Consider the following 24,136-nt stretch of genomic DNA (forward strand, 5'->3'; position numbering starts at 1 on the left):
TAGGGTTAGAGTTGGGATTAGGGTTAGGTGTGTGTTGTGGTTAGGGTTGTGGTTAGGGTTATGATTATGGTTGGGATTAGGGTTAGGGGTGTGTTGGGGTTAGGGTTGGAGATAGAATTGAGGGGTTTCCACTGTTTATGCACATCACGGGGTCTCCAAACGCGAAATGGCGCCACCATTTATTCCAGCCAATTTTGCATTCAAAAAGTGAAACAGTGCTCCCTCCAATTCAAGCCCCAAAGTGTGCCCAAACAGTGGTTTACCCCCACATATGGATATGGGGTATCAGCGCACTTAGGAAAAATTGCACAACAAATTTGGGGGTCTAATTTCTCCTGGTACCCTTAGGGAAAAAAAATTGGGGGCTAAATAATTATTTTTGTGGAAAAAAAAAATATTTGATATTTTCACGGCTCTGCGTTATAAACTTCCGTGAAGCACTTGGGGGTTCAAAGTGCTCACCACACATCTAGATTAGTTCCTTGGGTGGTCTAGTTTCCAAAATGGGGTCACTTGTGGGGGGTTTCCACCGTTTAGGTACATCAGGGGCTCTGTAAACGTAACATGGCTCATGCAGACCAGTCCATCAAGTCGGCATTTCAAAACGTCACTATTTCCCTTCCGGCCCCAACGTGTGCCCAAACAGTGGTCCCCCCCACATATGGGGTACCAGCGTACTCAGGACAAACTTGACATCAACTTTTGGGGTCCAAATTTATCCTGTTACCCTTGTGAAAATAAAAAATAGTGGCCTAAAAATCATTTTTTCAGGAAAAATATTTATTTTTTTTCACGGCTCTGCTTTATAAACTTCTGTGAAGCACTTGGGGGTTCAAAGTGCTCACCACACATCTAGATTAGTTCCTTGGGTGGTCTAGTTTCCAAAATGGGGTCACTTGAGGGTGTATTCCACTGTTTAGGTACATCAGGGGCTCTGCAAACGTAGCATGACACCCGCAGACCATTCCATCAAGTCGGCATTTCAAAACGTCACTACTTCCCTTCCGAGCCCCAACATGTGCCCAAACAGTGGTCCCCCCCCACATATGGGGTACCAGCATACTCAGGACAAACTGGACAACTTTTGGGGTCCAAATTTATCCTGTTACCCTTGTGAAAATAAAGAATAGTGGGCTAAAAATCATTTTTTGAGGAAAAAAAATATTTTTATTTTCACGGCTCTGCTTTATAAACTTCTGTGAAGCACCAGGGGGTTCAAAGTGCTCACTATGCATCTAGATAAGTTCCTTAGGGGGTCTAGTTTCCAAACTGGGGTCATTTGTGGGGGAGCTCCAAAGTTTAGGCACACAGGGGCTCTCCAAACACGACATGGTGTCTGCTAATGATTGAAGCTAACTTTCCATTCAAAAAGTCAAATGATGCTCCTTCCCTTCTGAGCCCTGCCGTGCACCCAAACAGTGGTTCCCCCCCCACATATGGGGTACCAGCATACTCAGGACAAACTGGACAACAACTTTTGGGGTCCAATTTATCCTGTTACCATTGTGAAAATAAAAAATAGTGCGCTAAAAATCATTTTTGAGGGAAAAAAATTATTTTTTATTTTCACTGCTCTGAGTTATAAACTTCTGTGAAGCACTTGGGGGTTCAAAGTGCTCACTACACATCAAGATAAGTTCCTTAGGGGGTCTAGTTTCCAAAATGGGGTCACTTGTGGGGAGCTCCAATGTTTAGCTGCACAGGGGCTCTCCAAACGCGACATGGTGTCCGATAACGATTGGAGCTAATTTTCCATTCAAAAAGTCAAATGGTGCTCCTTCCCTTCCGGACCCTGCCGTGTGCTCAAACAGTGGTTTATGAACACATATGAGGTATCGGTGTACTCAGGAGAAATTGCTCAACAAATTTTAAGATCCATTTTATCCTGCTGCCCATGTGAAAATGAAAAAACTGAGGCTAAAACAAAATTTATGTGAAAAAAAGTACTTTTTTTTTCGGATCAATTTGTGAAGTACCTGGTTTTCAAAGTGATCACTATGCATCTAGATAAGTTCCTTGGGGGGTCTAGTTTCCAAAATGGGGTCACTTGTGGAGGAGCTCCAATGTTTATGCACACAGGGGCTCTCCAAACGCGACATGGCAACCGCTAAATATTCAAGCATATTTTCCATTCAAAAAGTCAAATGGCGCTCCTTCCCTTCTGAGCCCTGCCGTGCTCCCAAACAGTGGTTTATGGCCACATATGAGGTATCAGTGTACTCAGGAGAAATTGCCCAACAAATTTTAGGATCTGTTTTATCCTGTTGCCCATGTGAAAATGAAAAAAATGATGCTAAAAGAAAATTTATGTTGGAAAAATTAAAATGTCCATTTTTTCTTTCCACGTTGCTTTAGTTCCTGTGAAACACCTGAAGGGTTAATAATCTTGACTGTAGTTTTGAGTAGCTTGAGGGGTGCAGTTTTTAGAATGGTGTCACTTTTGGGTCTTTTCTGCCATATAGATCCCTCAAAGTGACTTCAAATGTGAGGTGGTCCCTAAAAAAATGGTTTTGTAAATTTTGTTGTAAAAATGAGAAATCGCTGGTCAACTTTTAACCCTTACAACTTCCTAACCAAAAAAAAGTTGTTTCCAAAATTGTGCTGATGTAAAGTAGACATGTGGGAAATGTTATTTAGTAACTATTTTGTGTCACGTAACTCTCTGGTTTAACAGAATAAAAATTCAAAATTTGAAAATTGCGAAATTTTCTAAATTTTCGCCAAATTTCTGATTTTTTCACAAATAAATGCAAAAATTATCGACCTAAATTTACCACCATCATGAAGCCCAATATGTCACGAAAAAACATTCTCAGAATCGCTAGGATCCGTTGAAGCGTTCCTGAGTTATTATCTCATAAAGGGACACTGGTCAGAATTGCAAAAAATGGCCTGGTCATTAAGGTCAAAATAGGCTTGGTCTTGAAGGGGTTAATTCTGCTCTTTCATATCCACTCTACTAATGTATAGTGGCTATACTAAAATATATTTAGATATTCTTTTAATATTTAAATACAAACTCAAAGGCAGTCTGTCAGCATAAAATGACTGTTCAAACCAAGTAGAGGTGCCTGATGCACCCGAGAAGTGTCCAAACATTTAAGTGCACCTTGCCTCCTACTTGTTTTCCATTTATCTTCACTCTTCTCTGGATCTATAAAACCAGAGCTGTCAATTGAGGGAGAGGGATGGGGGGTGGAGATAGAGGAAAAACAAGTAGGTGGGAAGGTGCACTTAAATTAAATGTTTGACCATGCTGAGGGTACACCAAGCACTTAGTACTTAGCTTGAACAGTCATTATGTGTTGACAGACTGACTCCCTTTAAAGGCGTTTTCTGTCACATTTTGGGGATACATTTGATCACCATACTCCCTTATTTAGAACATTTGTCAATGCTTAGACGAATACTTACCGTCATTCGGATCATGGTTCTGTTTTGTATATTTATATGTATGGATATGTAATTGAATTTGCAAATAGACATTGTAATAATTAACGTGAGGTAAATCTGCAAATTTTAAACTTTTTTTAACTATTTTATTTTTTTATGCAAAATTACATGATGGCACTGGTGATAATAAACTGCTGGGTAACATTTTCATGATGTGGCATAACTATTCCTTCAGAGAATATACAGTAAATAAGATGATGCATTATAATCTTTTATTTCATAAGTTAAATTTTAGTTGTGTTTCTTAAATTGTCGAGACTGTAAAAAGGTTAAATTACTATTATTGCAACATGTCTAATGTAAGCATGTCATGACTACTACTCCCATCAGGCTACACCTGCTGTCACTGATAACAGCAAGATCAGGCGTAGCTGATGGGAGTATTCATCAGTCGGGACCTGTGATATCAATAAATAAATTTAAAAAACAGCGTTGGTTCCCCTTTATTTTTGATAACCAGCATGGCAAAACTGACAGCTGCGGGCTGCAACCCTTAGCTGCCAGCTTTATCATGGTTGGTTATCAAGAATAGAAGAGTCCCCATGCCATTTTTTATATATTATTTCAATAAATAATAATAAAAAGGCGTGGGGTCCCCCCACTTTTGACCAGCCAACCTAAGGCAGACAGCTGAGGGCTGGTATTCTCAGGCTGGGAAGGGGTCAAGGATATTGCCCCCAGTCTAAAAATAGAAGCCCCCAGCCGCCCCAAAAAATGCACATGTTTTAGATACTCCAATTCTGGCACTTTGCCCAGCTACTCATACTTGCCATGTGGAGATGTCAAGTGGAGTTAATATTTCTGGTGTTGATATCACCTTTGTATTGTCAGGTGACATCAAACCTGTGGATTGGTAATGGAGAGGCGTCTATAAGCACACAGCCAGAATAAAGTCCTTTATTTGAAATAAAATACACACCGTCATACATTTTTATTTAAAAATAAAAAGCAAAGTTATACTTACCTTTCGCCCAATTTTATTGAAGCCTTGAAGCTCGTATCCTTCTGTGAAAAAAACAGAAATTAACAAGCAGCAATAATACCCACCTAATGCCCAATCCATTGAATCCCTGGTCTCCTGTAAACAATAAAAAACAACCATATCCCTCAGCTGGCCAACATACTGTCCCATGCCGTAATCAATGTCTGCAATAAGTAGTTTTCAACCTGAATGGTGCCCAGATGTGACCGTCCAGGCTGAAGACCACAGGAGAATGAGCTGCTATGAACTCGGCATCAGTGACTAGCGGTTACCATAAGAAATTACTCACTGTGTACTGCGGTGAGCTCACTAAGCTCAGCGCTGCACCATGAGACTTTTTCTCACGGTGATAGCGGTGATCTCACTGAGGTCACCACAGTTCATCAGCCTGGCTCACACTGAGTGAGCTGGGAATGCAGCCTCATTGACCTACGATAACCTCAATGATCTCACTGCTAGTCACTGACACTGCACTCACAGCAGCTCATTGTCTCGTCGTCTTCAGCCTGGATGGTGGCAGCCTAGCATCGTCCAGGTTGAAAACCACTTATCACTGACAAGGATTATGACGTGCGACAGTATCTTGGACAGGTGAGGCATATTGTTGTAATTTATTTCTGTGCTTTTGCAGGAGATAAAGGCTTCAGTGGAATGGTTGTTAGGTGACTATTGTTTATTATTTTCTTTTTTTATAGTGTACGAGGGCTTCAATGGAACGGATATCAAGTGAGTATAACTTTGTTTTTTATTTTTAAATAAAAAAGTAAAACAGTGTGTATTTTTATTTCAAATAAAGGAATGTGTGTTTATGTAAAATCTGGCTATGGGGTTAGTAATGGAGAGGTGTCTTATAGATGCCTCCCCATTACTAATCAGTGGGCTTGATGTCACCTGACAATACAAATGTGACATCAGCCATACAAATATTAACTCTACTTGCTATCACCACATGACAAGTATAAAGGAGCCATAATTGGGTAATCTAATACATGCGCCTTTTCTGGGGTGGCTGCATGCTGCTATTTTTAGGCTGGGGGGCACTATCCATGGCCCCTTACCAGCCTGAGAATACGAGCCCCCAACTTTCTTCTTTAGCTTAGCTGGTTGTCAAAAATGGTGGGCCCGATGCCGTTTTTTTTTAAATATTTAGACTGTGAGCCCTCGCGGGCAGGGTCCCCTCTCCTTATGTACTTGTGTGTCCCTTGTCTTACACATGTTTATTATACTTGTCTATATTTCCCCTTTTCACATGTAATGCGCCATGGAATAAATGGCGCTATACAAATGCATAATAATAATAATAATAATAATAATAATAAATGACACCGGCATATAGTAAATGTCACACAAAGTGTGTAGCCCTGATGTCACATAGTCACATACTGCCTGCCAAAAGGAATATCATGGTAAAAGGCAGATAGAGAAACACTTATACAATAATAGTATACATAATTACCTCCTGCATGATGTTGTGCAGGTCCCCAATAGTGTGATACCATCTGAGCATATACACACGTGGTCAAAATTGTTGGTACTCCTCGTTTAGTGACAGAAATAACTTGAATCTGACAAAAGTAATAATAAATCAAAAATCTATGAAAATGAACAAATGAAAGTTAGACATTGCTTTTCAACCATGCTTCCACAGAATTTAAAAAAAAATAAAACTCATGAAATAGGCCTGGACAGAAATGATGTGACAAAAGGGACATGTTAAATCAAGGTGTGTCCACTAATTTGCATCACAGATGCCTACAATTTTGGAATCAGTGAGTTGGCCTGTATAGAGGGCTACATATACTCACTGTGCTGTTTGGTGACATGGTGTGTATCACACTCAACATGGACCAGAGGAAGCAGAGGAAAGAGTTGTCTCAGGAGATTAGAAAGAAAATTATAAACATGTTAAAGGTAAAAGTTATAAGACCATCTCCAAGTAGCTTGATGTTCCTGTACTACAGTTGCACATATTATTCAGAAATATAAGCTCCATGGGACAGTAGCCAATATCCCTGGATGTGGCCACAGGAGGAAAATTGATGGCAATTCAAAGAGGCGGATAATACGAATGGTAACAAAAGGGCCCAGAATAACTTCTAAACAGATTAAAGATGAACCTCAAGCTCAAGGAACATCAGTGTCAGATCGCACCATCCGTCGTTGTATGAGCCAAACTGGACTTCATGGGAGATGACCAAGGAGGACACCATTGTTGAAAAAAAATCATAAAAAAGCCAGACTGGAATTTGCCAAACTACATGTTGACAAGCCGTAAAGCTTCTCAGAGAATGTCTTATGGACAGATGAGACAAAAATGGAACTTTTTGGCAAGGCTCTATGTTCACAGGTGGAAAAATGAAGCATATCAAAGAACACTGTCCCTACTGTGAAACATGGAGGAGGCTCTGTTATGTTCTGGGGCTGCTTTGCTGCATCTGGCACAGGGTGTCTAGAATCTATGTAGGGTACAGTGAAATCTCAAGACTGTCAAGGGATTCCAGAGAGAAATGTGCTGCCCAGTGTCAAAAAGCTTGGTGTCAGTCGCAGGTCATGGGTCTTGCAACAGGATAATGACCCAAAACACACAGCTAAAAACACCTAAGAATGGCTAAGAGGAAGACATTGGACTATTCTGAAATAGCCTTTTATGAGCCTTGACCTAAATCCTATTGAGTATCTTTGAAAAGAGCTGGAAAAGTTAACCTTCAAATATGAGGCAACTGGAGCAGTTTGCTCTTGAGGAGTGGGCCAAAATACCTGTTGAGTGTTGCAGAAGTCTCATTGACAGTTACACGAATCGTTTGATTGCAGTGATTGCTTCAAAAGGTTGTGCAACAAAATATTAAGTTAAGGGTACCATCATTTCTGTCCAGGCCAATTTCATGAGTTTTATTTTTTAAAAATTCTGTGGAAGCATGGTTAAAAAGCAATGTCTGACTTTCATTTGTTCATTTTCAGAGATTTTTTATTTATTACTTTTGTCAGATTCAGGTTATTTCTGTCACCATTGTGGGTTTTTCTATCATTAAATGAGGGGTACCAACAATTTTGACCACATTTGTACAGTACATTATATCTATTTACAGGATACTGGTAGCTCCAGTAGTAGATCAGAAAGACATGGTGGACAGCAGTATAATTTTCACATTCCTCCAGACCAGAGAGCAGAAAAGGTGGAAGTGTTGGTCTGCTCCTTTCATAACAATGTGTTTTCCAGGTTATCCCCCATAGCCTTGCTTATGTTTTCTTCCATTGAGGTCTATATCGTTGAGGTCTATACTCTTCAAACCCTTGTCCCTGCGAGTGGCATTTGTGTATTGCCCTCCAGGCAAAACCAACCACTTCCTGGATCACTTTGCGACCTGGGTTCCACACTTCCTATTCTGTAACATTCCCACTCTCATCAAGGAGGACTTTAACATCCCCTCTGCATCTGTCACTTATCTTCTTTCTCTAACTGCCTCTCTTGGCCTTTCATAACTTACTAACTCTTCTAAGCATGAAGACGGGAATACACTGGACCTGGTTTTCCCCCGGCTTTGCTCAGTATATAACTTTACTAATTTACTTCTCCCACCCTCTGACCACATCCTTTTTTCTTTTTCTGTCAATAATTGTTGCTCTGATCAGCACACCTACATTTGCCGCACTTATAGAAATCTACAGGTGCTTCTCATAAAATTAGAATATCATCAAAAAGTTCATTTATTTCAGTTCTTCAATACAAAAAGTGAAACTCCTATATTATATAGAGTCATTACAAACAGAGTGCTCTATTTCAAGTGTTTATTTCTGTTAATGTTGATGAGTATGGCTTACAGCCAATGAAATCCCAAAAGTCACTATCTCAGTAAATTAGAATACTTTATAACACCAGCTTGAAATATTATTTTAAAATTCAAAATGTTGGCCTACTGGAATGTATGTTCAGTAAATGCACTCAATACTTGGTCAATGCTCCTTTTGCATCAGTTACTGCATAAATGCTGCTTGACATGGAGGCGATCAGCCTGTGGCACTGCTGAGGTGTTATGAAAACCCATAACCCATGAGTTTCACTTTTTGTATTGAAGAACTGAAATAAATTAACTTTTTGATGATATTCTAATTTTGTGAGAAGCACCTGTATGTGCAATCAATACAGAACAGCTTTTCGACAATATACAGTCTTTAGCTCCAATCTCATCCCTTTAGCATTGTCACATTATAATAAAACATTGGCAATTGTCCTGATTGAAGCAGCTCCTGCTACACACAGAAAGACCTGACACAAGCAATGGACACCCTGTCCCTCATCATATCACTATCCGACAATCCAAAACGACTCTTCAAAACTTTCCACTCCCGCCATAACCCTAACGTACAGACCCATCTCACCTCATGAACCTTAGTACTGATAAACTGACCTCTTATTTCTAAGAAAAAAAAATCAACCCTATCCATCAGGACATTTATGTCCAATCCTCTCGGAGCTTGGATCCCTTTCCATTCCGAACCTGAAGTTTACTCTCCACCTTTAAACCTGTGACAGAAGAAGTTACTAGGTTCCTTGCTTCTTCTCACCCTATAACCTATTCCCTCACATCTCCTTCTGTTCCTCTCCCCTACTGTCACTACCCACCTAACTGAAATATTTACTCTTATTTATTGTCTCTTTCTTCCAGTATCTTTCTCTCCTCAATCAAACATGCCATCATAAACCCTTTAATAAAAAATAAATCCTTGTCCTGAACTGCCCTGCTAACTACAGACCAGTCTTTAATCTCCCCTTCATCTCTAAACTCCTGGAATGCATTTTACACTCTCGTCTAATTCTCTATCATATTGCTATCTTCTTGACCATTTGCAATCCGGTTTTCATTCTTTACACTCTACTGAAACTGCCCTTACTAAAGTCTCTACTGATCTATTAACAGCTACACCCAATGGTCACTACTCGCTGATTCTCCTTGATCTCATCTGCATTTGACACCACGGATCACCAGGTCCTCCTCACTAGAGTTGAGTGAATTTGTTTGTATCCCTGCTTATTTGGCCAGCTATAGCGATTACTGAATAAGCTACAGCGGGAACCCGGATATATGGAGCGTGCCGGCTGATCGGCACTGCAGCTGCATGTGACACGGCTGTGTCACATTCGCAACATATGCATGAAGAACCCAACACACAGACTCTCCATACATGTGTCGTGACTGTCACACAGCCATCACACATGCAGCTGTGGCGCCGATCAGCTGATCAGTCGGCGCGCTCCATGTATCTGGGTTCCCGCTGTAGCTTATTCGGTAAGCGCTATAGCTTTCCGAACAAACGGGTATCTGAACAAAGTTGCTCAACTCTGCTCCACTCTTTCTGTCTCAAAAACACTGTTCTCTCGGATCTCCACCCACTTCTCTGACCGCTCCTTCACTGTAAAATTTGTTGTCTCTACTTCCTCTCATCTTCACCTTTCTGTTATAGTACTCAAAATTCAGTCCTAGGTCCCCTCCTCTCTATACACTGCCCAGATTGGTCAAACCATTGGCAATTGGTTTCCAGTACAATCTGTATGCTGATAACACCCAATTATACCCATCTTCTTCTAACATCACCCCACCCTAATTCAAAATACCTGAGATTTTGTGTCTCCTATCTTTAACACCATGTCTTCCCTCTATCTGAAACTGAATCTTTCCAAAACTGAATGTCTCATGTTCCCTCGCTTTACTAAACTAGCTAAACCTGATACTGCAATTGCCTTGGGTGGTTCAAGCACACTCACTGACTTGGGGTAATATTTGACACAAAATTTTCCTTGTTTCCTATGTCTAATCACTTATTCGCTCATGTCACCTGCATCTTAAAACATTTTCAGAATCCAACCTTTTCTCACCTTTGAAACGCTTTGAAAATTCGTACTGTAACTCTTATTAATTCTTGTCTGGACTACTGCAACTCTCTGCTGATCGGTCTCCCTCTTACCAAACTTTCACCTCTCCAGTCCTTCCTGATTGCAGCAGCCAGGATCATATTTTTGTCCAGCCGCTACACCAATGCCTCCATCCTGTATCAGCCATTGCACTGGTTAGCCATCCACTACAGAGTATAATTTAACCTTATCTCTTTTACCCACAAATCTCTCCATAGTTATGTATCACCATAAATCTCCTTTCTCATTTATGTCTATCACTCTCCCTGTAGTCTCCATTCTGCATTTAATCCAAACCTTCTATTACTGTCTCCAAGACTTCTCTCTTGCCTCACTAGTTTTTTTGGAATGCATTACCCCGGTTAATCAGATTAATACCTAGACCACACATTTCTATGAGTGCTTTAAGTATAAATCTCTTTAGACAGGCCTATCACCTCACTTCACTAATCTAACTCTTACCTGTTCTCCCTTTCTAAATGTTCCTCAGAATCTGGTTCCTTCTTTTCATCTGCCTCCACATCCTCCATGCACACAATAGCACTGTGTAACTGCACTTAGACAGATACTGGCTGATGACCAGCTCATGTAGCATTATTTGAAAACCCCTATCTGTTGTAATGATGGCTGGATGATACATGAAAAGCACTTTTTACCTTTTTAGTCATCACTATTTCCTTATAGCTTGTAAGTTTGTGAGTAGGGTCCTCACTCTTTCTGCAAATGTAGAACTATGTGTTACTTTGTAATGTCTCTGAAAAAATGCTACTAACCTGAAGCCCTAATGCTGAGGTGCTGTCAGTCAGTGTTGTAGGCATGGTTACAGCCGCCACTCTCTATACACTGAGCGGTGATTGAACTCGTGCCGGTGCCACTCCTGTAACTGAAACCCGAACACTGCTTAGAGGAATAAAATTCATTTCCTTACGGCAGTGGGAAATAAATTGCGGGCTCCTGTTCAAACACAACCTACAGATTAACTCCATATCTGCATGTTAAGTGTTTTTTCACGTAGCAGGTCTCTTTAATTGTAAAGTGCTGCAGAATATATAGTAGGCACTATATAAATAATGATTACCATATTTTGCGGATTATAAGACGCTCCAGATTATAAGACACACCCCAAATTTTGAGGAGAAAAATAAGAAAAAAATTTTTTTTAAATAAAATGGTAGTGCTTCTTATAATCCATGGGTCTTATTGCTTACTGGGAGTGGTGGCTGCGGTGAAGCGGGGTCCCAGGGTCACTGCTGATGAAGGCAAGAGTGGCTTGGCTTGAATGAGGGGGTGTTCGGATGTGTGGCGCACCGCTGCGGGTGTTCGGTGCTCCAGTTGTCCGGTGCTGTGGGTGTCCAGTGCTGTGGGGGCTCTGCCGACATTTTGTGAAAGGCCAGAGCCCCCCGCAGTTCCATGGTTTCCTATGCAGTGGACTCTGGGAAAATGGCTGCCGGGGGTGGCGCATGTGCAGATGGAGATCTCGGGAGGTAAGATCACAGCGCTGACACCCGAAGCACCGGATACCCAGAGCACCGAACACCCGCAGTGGCACGCCGCACATCCAAAACCCCCTCCTCCCAGCCTGCGGCCTGCAGCAATGCTCCACTCTTTCCTCCTCCAGCCGCGACCCTGGGATCATGCTCCACCGCAGCCAGTAAGGTATATCCGCATTATAAGACATACCCCCATTTTCCCCCCAAATTTGGGGGAAAAAAGTGCATCTTATAATCTGAAAAATGCAGTATTTAATTTGTATTATTATTGGTGGATCCTTTGATGTCAGCTGTGTATAGAGGTGGGATCAGTCATTATACAGTTGTGGCCAAAAGTATTGACACCCCCGCAATTCTGTCAGATAATACTCAGTTTCTTCCTGAAAATTATTGCAAACACAAATTCTTTGGTATTATTATCTTCATTTAATTTTTCTTAAATGAAAAAACACAAAAGAGAATGAAGCAAAAAGCAAAACATTGATCATTTCACACAAAACTCCAAAAATGGGCCAGACAAAAGTATTGGCACCTTCAGCCTAATACTTGGTTGCACAACCTTTAGTCAAAATAACTGCGACCAACCGCTTCCGGTAACCATCAATGAGTTTCTTACAATGCTCTGCTGGAATTTTAGACCATTCTTCTTTGGCAAACTGCTCCAGGTCCCTGATATTTGAAGGGTGCCTTCTCCAAACTGCCATTTTTAGATCTCTCCACAGGTGTTCTATGGAATTCAGGTCTGGACTCATTGCTGGCCACCTTAGAAGTCTCCAGTGCTTTCTCTCAAACCATTTTCTAGTGCTTTTTGAAGTGTGTTTTGGGTCATTGTCCTGCTGGAAGACCCATGACCTCTGAGGGAGACCCAGCTTTCTCACACTGGGCCCTTCATTATGATGCAAAATTTGTTGGTAGTCTTCTGACTTCATAATGCCATGCACACGGTCAAGCAGTCCACTGCCAGAGGCAGCAAAGCAACCCCAAAACATCAGGGAACCTCCGCCATGTTTGACTGTAGGGGCCGTGTTCTTTTCTTTGAATGCCTCTTTTTTTCTCCTGTAAACTCTATGTTGATGCCTTTGCCCAAAAGCTCTACTTTTGTCTCATCTGACCAGAGAACATTCTTCCAAAACGTTTTAGGCTTTTTCAGGTAAGTTTTGGCAAACTCCAGCCTGGCTTTTTTATGTCTCTGGGTAAGAAGTGGGGTCTTCCTGGGTCTCCTGTTATGAATGGGTCACCGAGGAGAAAAAAACAAAACAAGCTAAGTCACAGAAAACCAGAGAGGTTGGTAACTATGCAGATTGCAGATCCCTGATCCTAACCACACAACTAGCAGCAGCCGTGGAGCGTACCTACGATGATCCTAGATGCCTCGTCACAGCCGGAGAACTACATAAGCCTGAAGCAAGAAAAGGGGAAAACTAACTGCCCCAGAGCAGACCCCAAAGGAAAGACAGCCCCCACACATGTATTGACGGTGAAACAAGATGAAAGCACAAACACAGGCAGGAAAATAGGCTGAGCAAACGATGGGGCCCAAACTAACTAGAAAGGATAGGAAAGGAAAGACACTGTCTGCAATCTGCAAAAAACCCTACAAAAATAATGTCCAACACTTCTGATAGCAAAATTAACCCTGAAGTCACTAGACTTCTCCCACTATATCAGCACTCTGAAATATTCTGAGACAGAGCAAAAAGAGGCCAATCTAATACGGGACAAAAAGCAAATTGGCAAATACAGGTACAGCCCCAGCCGGGACTGGCTGACCACACAAAAAACTGAATAGACCAACAAAATCAAGTGTGAACATTAGCAGAAAAACTTAGCTTTAGATGACTGGAAAAGAGCTGAAAACCAAGACCTGACAAGCCATAAGGAATCACCAGCACCAGAATAGGGAGTCGGCTGTCTTAAATCCAGTCTGAGATTCCTGAGGTCCAATCATCATCCTCATTATCAGGTGGCAGATCTCTACTGATTAAATCAGCCTCATTACCTCCTGTTACCACCAGAGGGAGCCTGGCAGGAGAACTCACAACTGGTGGACCAGAAAATGAACTCAACAGTCTCCTACCATACAGTCCCTTTTCATTCAGACGCTGACGGATAGTACGGGTTGACACTGTTGTACCTCGGACTGCAGGGCAGCTTGAACTTGTTTGGATGTTAGTCGATGTTCTTTATCCAACATCCGCACAATCTTGCTTTGAAATCTCTTGTCAATTTTTCTTTTCCGTCCACATCTAGGGAGGTTAGCCACAGTGCCATGGGCTTTAAACTTCTTGATGACACTGCACACGGTAGACACAAGAACGTTCAGGTCTTTGGAGATGGACTTGTAGCCTTGCGATTGCTCATGCTTCCTCACAATTTGGTTTCTCAAGTCCTCAGACAGTTCTTATGGATCGCTGGTGCATCGCTAAGTGGTCGCTAGTGAGCTGCCACACAGGCAGATCTCACCAGCGACATAGCAGCGGTTGGGGGTCACTACTTACCTGTCAGACGCGGCGATCCCGACGTCCTCCCGCCCGCGTCCACGCGTCACCGCAGGAAGCGCCCGACGAGAAATGGTCCAGGACGTTCTCTCGCAATCAGCGATGAGCAGCGGGGCAGCCAGTCGGAGGTAAGTATCACATGTAGCGATATCGCTAGCAATATCGCTGCTATGTCACAAAATCAGTGACGTTACAGCGATGTTGCTAGCGATATCGCAATGTGTAACGGGCCCTTTCTTTCATTTCTCCATGCTCAATGTGGTACACACAAGGACACAGGACAGAGGTTGAGTCAACTTTAATCCATGTCAACTGGCTGCAAGTGTGATTTAGTTATTGCCCACACCTGTTAGGTGCCACAGGTAAGTTACAGGTGCTGTTAATTACACAAATTAGAGAATCATCACATGATATTTCAAACAGTGCCAATACTTTTGTCCACCCTCTTTTTTATGTTTGGTGTGGAATTATATCCAATTTGGCTTTAGGACAATTCTTTTTGTGTTTTTTCATTTAAGACAAATTAAATGAAGATAATAATACCAAAGAATTTGTGTTTGCAATCATTTTCAGGAAGAAACTGAGTATTATCTGACAGAATTGCAGGGGTGTCAATACTTTTGGCCACAACTGTAATCCTACCTCTGATAATATGGAGCCATGCTGCAAAATTTTGCGGAAAGGAAAAGAATTATGAGTCAAAAAAAGCCCCAGTGCGCCAATGTGAAAATTCCAAGAATGCTCATTTTTCTTTCTTAATAGGAATGTTTCAGCAGGTTTTTGCTATATAATTTGGGACAGCATGAGGTAGGGGCTGTTCTATCTTCATACACGTTCTCACGGTGTGCAATCTGACATACAGCATAAACCTTCTATCTTCCAAAATAAGCAGACCATCCTCTGTAGTCTAACTTGTTTATTGGTCAATGAATGGATGTATAGAATCGGAATGTATGAATTTGGTGACGCTACAAGAATACAAATAACATGTATCAGTATTGAGCTTAGACTATCACATAGCTATGACATTTACAATTAACAGTGAAAGCACACAGCAAGATGGAGCTTGTACATGTAAACACATGACTTAGTAACAATCTCCATCTGCTTTAACAACAGTAACAGATATAGTTTCCTACCAAATATACTTTATCAAGGATAATGGAGTTTTAGTAACATAATGCAGGAGAAAGTTTTGCACAACTGTTCTGCTAGACTGCTTCTTATAAAATGACTGCCTCATAAACACCTACTTACCCAAAATGCATTGGTTTCTCCCACAATGCAATTGACAGCTTTACAGAAAACAACATGTAATACAATTAAATATCACCAGATGGTGCTATTGCCACATTATAGGTAACTAATAGAATATTATAGCATATTAAAGTGACAACAGTACTTTTAACCTTGTTTTTTGCCCTAATGGTCAGAACAGGGGTTGAGACACTGATTTCAGGGTTCTGTCACTAATTATGCTGTGTTCTGTTGTTTCGATACGATAACTGATTTTATCAGCAGGAGAGTATTACTAGCTTCCAGCGTGCCTCCTGATCCAACCGCAACCCAACACTGATTAGCAGCTTGCTGTCAATATACAATGTACATAGAAAGCTGTGGTGTGGTCAGGGTCAGCTTTCTGAGCTCTACTACATCTGCAGCAGAGAAAACTCTGGTTGTATCACAACTTTTACACCCATTAAACTAAGTGATACATGGCTGGAAACAGAGACTCTTTCTCTTCAGTTTGCTGCTATCAGATGAGGCAGCCAAAACCTGGTGACAGATTCCCGTTAATAAAGACCGTAATATATGAAACAAATGCCTTTTTTAAATTACATGTAGAGAAAAAAATTAATTTAAACAGTAGTTAATTTTCTGAAGATAGCTTTACTTCAATTTTTTTAGGGATAAAGACAATGAAACTCGAGCAAGGCATAATGACACAGAAGCAACAAGACCTAGACGGCGGTCTAGAAGTTATTCGCCTATTCGAAAGAGAAGAAGGGACTCACCAAGCTTCATGGAGCCGAGAAGAATTACAAGGTAAATGTTAGCGATGCGTGTTAGGGAATAAAAAGACATTGATGTTTATTTACAGAGGGTCAACTGTATACCATAGTTTTACTGTGTGATATACCAGGCATAACTAGAACCATTGGGCAAGTATTAAAAACGGCTCTATACAACTACTATTCAGGTCAATAGGAACCATATAAAAGTAAAAATGGATTAGATCCCATAATCAAAGAGATGACCAATGGTATTAAAGTAATGGTGCAGATGATCAATGATCTGTAGAAAAGGAAGATATTCTCCTACTGGTAGTAACAGCTGTTTATCCCTTTCAATGTGTAGAATATATAGCTATGATAAATACAAAATTGAATTAAAGAAATCAGGCGATTTAAAAAAAATATGTAAAATTACAGATATATTGAGATTCTTGTAAAAATAAATTTGTTAACAAATTGTATAAAAAAAAACAATTTAGTAACATAGTAGCAACTTTTTATTTAAACCGTAGGTTTGGACAAGTTTAGTAAAAATAATTGCAACATATTGGATTTTTAAGGAGGAGCTGTCACCAGGTCAAACTTGATCAGTGTTTACTTTTATTTTATTATGCTCCCCAGAGGAATACATTATTTTATTTCTTTCAATCTGCAATACAGATCCAAAGATATGTGATTTTTTACGTTTTTTACTAAGGGGGCGGTGCTCACTGGGTATTAATACAGAGAAGTCTAAGGACATTTTTGTGGGAAAAGAAATTTTACCACTGACATGAAGTACAATATGTCATGAAAAAAACGTTCTCAGAATCAGTGGGATCCGTTAAAGCGTTCCAGAATTATAACCTCATAAAGTGACAGTGGTCAGGATTGTAAAAATTGGCCTGGTCATTAAGCTGCAAATTGGCTCTGTCACTAAGGGGTTAAGACTGAATAACAGGAGCAGTATAATTTACTGATTTTTATTAACTTATTAAAGTAAAAAGTTCAGTAAATTATATGGTTTTGATTAGCTGTTACTGATCAGAAGTTATTACAATAAACCCTATTGTAACACTTTTTAGCAGTAGAAGTTAATCAGCTCACTAAATACTGCTCAGTTTTAAGTAATAACAATTAATAATAAAAATTAGGTTCTCCATGTTGGTTCGGTTTTTCACAAGTCAGGGTGAGAGACCCTTGGTAAAAGTGATTGCCCACCCATGGTTGGTAACCATGTAGACACATGAGTCTGCTAATGTATCCTCAAAACAACAGATTTCTTAAATCAAGACCATTTGCAAACTTTGGTATTTTATTTAAATACATCAGATATGTATAAAAAATGAATAAAATTATTTATTTGTGTCAACCGGGATAGACAAAGTAAAAGTAAAATTTTTTTTGTACCATGTAATTGATGCTGTTCCATCCCATGTTAAGGTTCCTTGAGGTGATGTGCTGCCAGTGATGTCCAGTACAGCAAGTATATTTCATTTCTAGGGTAATCTTGTCTCTCCAACCTTTGTAGATCAAGCTGAGCGCTCTTTAAAATTCACTAACGACTTACAGGATGTCTTTGTCTTTATGCGGTCTGTCCAACATTAGGGTTCTGATCATTTCAGCTTTGTTTTTTTAACACCTTGCTTTATGTGCAGCACAACTTTTACTGGATGTGGCCTTCTCTAGGGCAAAAAATGATTGCATTTCATTCACGCACACCGAGCTACCAGTATAGGGAGTCACGGTGTGTGCTGACCCATTCTGGGAACTTCTATAGGCGCCGCATCATGGTCTAGACACTTAACAAGTTTGAAATAGAGTAATAGAGTATGTTGTGGATATTGGATTTTAGTTTATTAATATTCCACTACTTGGAGCGTGTAGAGTTTGTTAGAAGAACGCATGTAAATGTGTCAAAATGCACACAGTCAAAGGTGCTAAAATATGAAGGTGCCATTTATGGTGTCCTTTTAAATTCATGCTTGGCTGGTCTCTGTCAAGGAAGCAATTTTGAGAGATGTGCAAAAAGCTTTCATATTTGTGGCTTTTTTTTGCCAGTCTGTTGTGTAATGCCCATTGCCATTTCTTACATTTTATCTAATGAGCACCATGATTTTATATTAAAATGCAATAAACATATATAAACAATTAATAAATATATATAAATATATATAAACATAATAGCACAATAAATAGGGTGATGATATCTCAAGATGTGCTATCTTTGGATATTGGTCAGGGCTATTATTGCTTTCATTGATAGAAATGCAATTCCTTTTTGCTCAACACTAACCATTAATCATGCCTTCAGGTTCACATATTTACTAACCCCCGTTTCTGCATATTCAGAGTCTGTCTAAGGTGAGGATTATGTTGGGCCAATTGAAATCACATTACAAATTGTACATTACATCAAGCCTAATCATCATCTCTCTTGCTGTTTTTGAGCAATAAGAATGTTGAGCTTATTTTCGGCCTAAACAATTGACTGGGGGAAGAAATATTTAGACAAAGACATATTTTAGCTTATTAGTCAGCTTATTGTAGTTTAGTCCACAAATTAGTAAAACGTGAAGCCTGGACATAAAAAAGTAAGTGATACTGTTACTTTTTTTGTTACGGAAGTATTTTGCCATTTAATGCAATGTTATCTATGGTTTTACATAGGACAGTAGGTCCTACATTCCTATTTACATAGTACAATAGGTCTTACATTCCCATTTACATAGGGCAGTAGGTTCTACATTCCTATTTACATAGTACAGTAGGTCCTACATTCTTAGGTCCTACATTCCTATTTACATATATACATATGACTTACTTATTGAGAAGATACTGCCATAAGGATTTATATTCATTTTTAACCTCTGTCTTTTTACCCTTTATTGACTTATAACGGAGTACTAGGCCCCCATTAGGCTAATGTCAGCCAACCCTGACGGGTTCATCCTATGGATTTATGAGTATGTGGGCCCCCTACAGATGATTGTCGAGGGAGATAAGGATCCCACAATTTGGGTTTCAGAGTGCTCTTCCTTTCGTTCTTTTATGAGATTTGTCGCCAGAGATGTCTGGCAGCAACTCTCTTATAGAAAGAGACAGCTGATATAGCTGGTGTCTGAACGATCAACCGAACCATTGTTCAGCCGATATCTATCTAGCATTTATGGGGGGCTTTAGGCTTTAAGTAATGTACACCTAGCATTGCTGGTCTTTTTATTGGCTTGGATTGGCCCCATTTCCAACATCTAATTGACTAATACACTTTTATATTTTGTAGGTAAATGTTCAAATCTAATATGACACTTTGTAAAATAACTTGTTAACAAAGAAATGTTTCATAGTATTCTAAATGTTGTGTTCTTGGTGATGTAATTAATTTATTTGTCTTCATTTGCAGTGCCCGGAAGCGTCCTATTCCGTACTACAGACCAAGTCCTTCTTCCAGCTCCTTGAGTAGCTACTCTCACAGTCGTAGTCGAAGTAGGAGCTATGACAGCTATAGCAGCTACAGCCGTAGCCAGACTCGGAGCCGTTCTCCCAGCCATAGTAGAAGCCCTAGTTACAGGAGCAGCTCAGAGAGTGCTGGATTTTAAGCCTCCGTGCATCAAATCAACCGTCTACTAATCACATTTGCTTCATAAAGTAGATTGTGTGTTAGCCCAAGAAAATTCACAGGGTTGAAATGTGAAATAGAATAATATATGTATATATATATTTATATATATATAATGACTATTCACCGTCTTTCGCATCTACAAAATCACGTTAATATAAATCTGTCCTTGGAAAGCTCTTACAATGCATACATGTCACACAAATGTAAATTCTGGTTTTCATTCTGTCTACATTTTGAGTTTTTCCATGTGTTCTAATTCTGCAAAGCACAGAAGTCACAGCCTCTTCACCCCTGCATAGAATGGTGGCACAACGTGAACAGGATGGCAGCATCAATCTTGATTACTTGACTGTACTTTCTAAAGTTGCGTAGTCTGTGTTTATTCAGTATTCTGACAAGTTATTTTGGGCTTATATTAATATAAAAACATACATATGCTTTGTCATCACACTCATGGATTATGTTTGGAAGTTATAGGCAGGTCAACATAACAAAACACACACACAAAAAAAACTTTTTTATTTTTAAGATGCATAGGTAAGCCCTAACAGGATTGAATAGTGTGCAATTCAGTTTATGAATTGTGATACCTGTCTACTGTAAAGTATGTCTGCCTTTAGCAGTCCTTTTATACAGCCCCCCTATGTTCCTTCTCCAGCACTACTGCATAGATGGCAACAGCCTTATTCCAAACTTTCTGTCATTCCAGGATGTCCTGAGAACGCCGTGATGTGTTTAACACCGTGGGCCCATACATGAAAGCTTTGAGCTACAGTATTTTGTGGGCTTTCCTTAAAACAGTTGGACTGGTTAAATGATGGTAACAGGATATATTAAAACAACTTATCAGAAATAAACCATCAAGGTAGAAATATCCAATCCTGCTTACTATGTATAGTTATGGTTTAGGCTGACAATGAATTTGGGGTTGGGAGTTAATTAAAAGTAGTCAACCTTAACTCATCAGCCAAAAGACACAGAGACAGCATACATACATTAATGTTCTAGCTAATAGTGTATTTGAAAATGCTGCCATCAGAGATGTAGCTAGGCTTCTATTCTTTACCTCATCCGGGACAAAGATTCAGCTTTCTGCCCTTTTCTTATTTGTAAATATTCAGTGGGCAAGGTACTAGGGGGGTAGCAAGGGTATGTCCAGCCCCTCTAGCTATATCCTTGGCAGTTTTTTTCTGGCAGCATACATTGTATGTACGTATATAAGATATATATATATATACACACCGTATTCAGATTATAAGATGCACCGGATTATAAAGCGCACCCCATATTTTGAGGAGAAAAAATAGGAAAAAAAAACTTTTTTTAATAAAATGGTGGTGCTTCTTATAATCTATGCGTCTTATTGCTTACCGGCTTACCGAGGGTGGTGGCTACGGTGAAGCGGGGTCCCAGGGTAGCTGCTGGAGGAGGCAGGAGTGGCCGCAGGCTGGGATGAGGGGATGTTCTGATGTGTGCTGCTGCGGATGAAAATGGCTGCAGTGCTCTGTGGTGTGGGGGGCTCCGCCGGCATTTTGTGAAAGCCCGGAGCCCCCCCACATCCATTACTGCAATGCGGTGGCCTCCGGGAAAATGGCAACATTGCCGAGTTCTCAATCTGAGCAAGTGCCATGGTGGTGCCTCTTATAATCCTCACGTCTTATTGCTTACCGGGGGGGGTGGCTGCGGTGAAGTGGGATCCTAGGGTCTCTACTGGAGGAGGCAAGAGTGGAGCGTTGCTGCAGGCTGAGATGAGAGAGTGTTCGGATGTGCGGCTTGGTGCTGCGGTGTCTCCGGTGCTGCTTCGGGTGTCTCCGGTGCTGCTGCGGGTGTCTCTGGTGCTACTGCAGGTGTCTCCGATGCTGCTGTGAGTGTCTCCAGTGCTGCTGCGGGTGTCTCCGGTGCTGCTGCGGGGCTCTACCAACATTTTATGAAAGGCCAGATCTCAGCGCTGAGATGTCATCTCCCAAGGTCTTGGTGCCAAGATCTCCATCTGTGCATGCGCCGCCCCCGGCAGCCATTTTCCCGGAGTCCTCTGCATAGGAAACCATGGAACTGCAGGGGCTCCTGCCTTTCACAAAATGTGAGCAGAGCCTCCACACCAGCATCGGAGACACCCGCATTAGCACTGGAGACACACGCACCACCGAACACCCGCAGCGGTGTGCCACACATTGGAACACACCCTCATCCCAGCCTGCGGCCTGCAGCAATGCTCCACTCTTTCCTCCCCTAGCCGCGACTCTGGGACCCTGCTTCATCGCAGCTGGTAAAGTATATCCGCATTATAAGACGCACCCCCATTTTCCCTCAAAATTTTTTTTGGGAAAAGTGCGACGTATAGTCTGAAAAATACAGTATATTTACATGTGTGTGTATGTATGTATGTGTGTATGTATATGTGTGTATATATATATATATATATATATATACAGTATGTATTTAAGAAGTAATTGCTTCTTATTTCCAAAGAAAACAATTATTGTATGCAATTGTAAGTGTGGGCATTATCCATCAGTAAAAATCTTCCATTTCCAATGATCACTTATGAAAAGTATTCTAAAATTTGCTGTCAGTATCATCATTAAAAATGCATTCCATGCGAAATATATAACCATCGTAGATGAATGGCAACTTTTAACCTCTCTGAGAACACTTATTAACTTATTTATTTATTCATTTGTTTACTTATTTATTGTAATTTATTTTTTGTGTTAACTGGCTTCAAGAACAAGTGTTGATTTCTCCTTCGAGACTTTAACAAAAAAATAATTGCATGAACAAGACAATCTGGTAACATGGTTGTTTAAAGAGATTTTTAGAGGTATAGTGAACCAATTATGTGCAATTTTTTCATTAAATATACAATTCACGTTTTTAAAAACATGATACAGATTTGAAGCCGCAATGAACAAATACACTTTTGGGTCTGTACACGGTTGTGGATTGGTCGCCAATGCTGCTTACATATACTTATATATTAATATGCACAGTACAGTTCATGTACAAGTCACAGAAGCCTAAGAAGTGTGACGGCTGCAAGACAAGCTGTAAAAAGGCATATTATTCTAGTCCAAAGTGATATGCTATAGAGAAACCAGAAATAAAAAGGTTCGGGCTTCATGATACTATTTGTTTATCTGCAGTCTAAATATTTTGTGTGGGAGGAAAAGCGTAAAGAATTTTGACATGGTTGTAAGTTCCCACAACTTTTCTTCTCGAAGGGAAATATTGAGGAAATCTGCCAGTGGTGGTAATGCTGAGGTTTTACAATGGAGCCCTAGCCTTATGTTTTTAGTGCTGCATACATCACTGAAGAAGATGTGCTGCAGCATGTTATTTCTATAATTTGGACAAATGCTTTATGTTTACTTGTATTAGAGTAATATATATGTTGTATAGTTTCTTTAGGATTACAAAATAATTGTATAAATTGTGTTTTGACTTTTGAGCAAGGTAACTTTTACTTGTATATTTATAAATGATATCACAAGATAACTAGAAACGTTCCCACAATTAAGTCCAACATACAGGGGGCCAGTAGCTCTCCATTAAAATGAGTAGTACCTCCTGCCGATCCGGCTCATGGCTTGTCTTTCTGGCATGCTGACAAATCTATTTTGCTGTTGCACTGTCATATATATAAATATATCACTTCACAACCATGGCAAATATAATGTATGCAATTTACTGACTGCTTCACCAAAACGTCACCAGTGAAAAGGATTAACCATTTTGGTTTCTTCTCTCTAGATTTGTAAATTTGGCATTTTTATTGCATTTACGCTGATAAAATCCACCTACAAATGAACATCAGTTGTTATTTCTTATGAAAATGTATAGTTTCAATTATTTGGAGTTTATGTACTAATCTTGTATTTGGTAACTGTCATAAAGTCCCAAAGGATTTCAATGTGATGTGATATTGGCATTTTCCATAAACTCCTCTATGTTTTAACACATGCGGCTACTGTTTTTATAAAATAACAGCACAAGCCCAGTATGGGACTGGCTTGTATCTGTGGATAATTCATTTCAGATGGCGAGCTCTTGTAATTATTGTTTGTCATCTTATCTGGGCAGTTAACAAAAATGAATCGGGACTGAAAAACTAATCGTAATGTACCATATGCATTTCAAGGTTATGACTTTACTGCTTTCATGCTTTGCCCAGTTATCGACTCAGTGACAG

General features: G+C 40.2%; 1 protein-coding gene across 2 annotated transcripts in view; it reads left to right on the forward strand.

The window, feature by feature from the left end:
- The window catches only part of SRRM3 (serine/arginine repetitive matrix 3), a 713,909-nt gene extending 690,005 nt beyond the window's left edge, over window positions 1–23,904 (forward strand). For both annotated transcript variants that reach the window (XM_073573890.1, XM_073573882.1), the window contains exons 15-16: window positions 16,240–16,377; window positions 19,729–23,904. In XM_073573890.1, the coding sequence (XP_073429991.1) occupies window positions 16,240–16,377; window positions 19,729–19,924 (334 nt within the window). In that variant the 3' untranslated portion in view covers window positions 19,925–23,904. The remainder of the gene's footprint in view (window positions 1–16,239; window positions 16,378–19,728) is intronic.
- The last annotated feature ends 232 nt before the right edge of the window (window positions 23,905–24,136 follow it).

This window comes from Dendrobates tinctorius, unplaced genomic scaffold (assembly GCF_039654945.1).
Source record: "Dendrobates tinctorius isolate UK_male_01 unplaced genomic scaffold, ASM3965494v1 ptg000007l, whole genome shotgun sequence".
Taxonomy (NCBI): domain Eukaryota; kingdom Metazoa; phylum Chordata; class Amphibia; order Anura; family Dendrobatidae; genus Dendrobates; species Dendrobates tinctorius.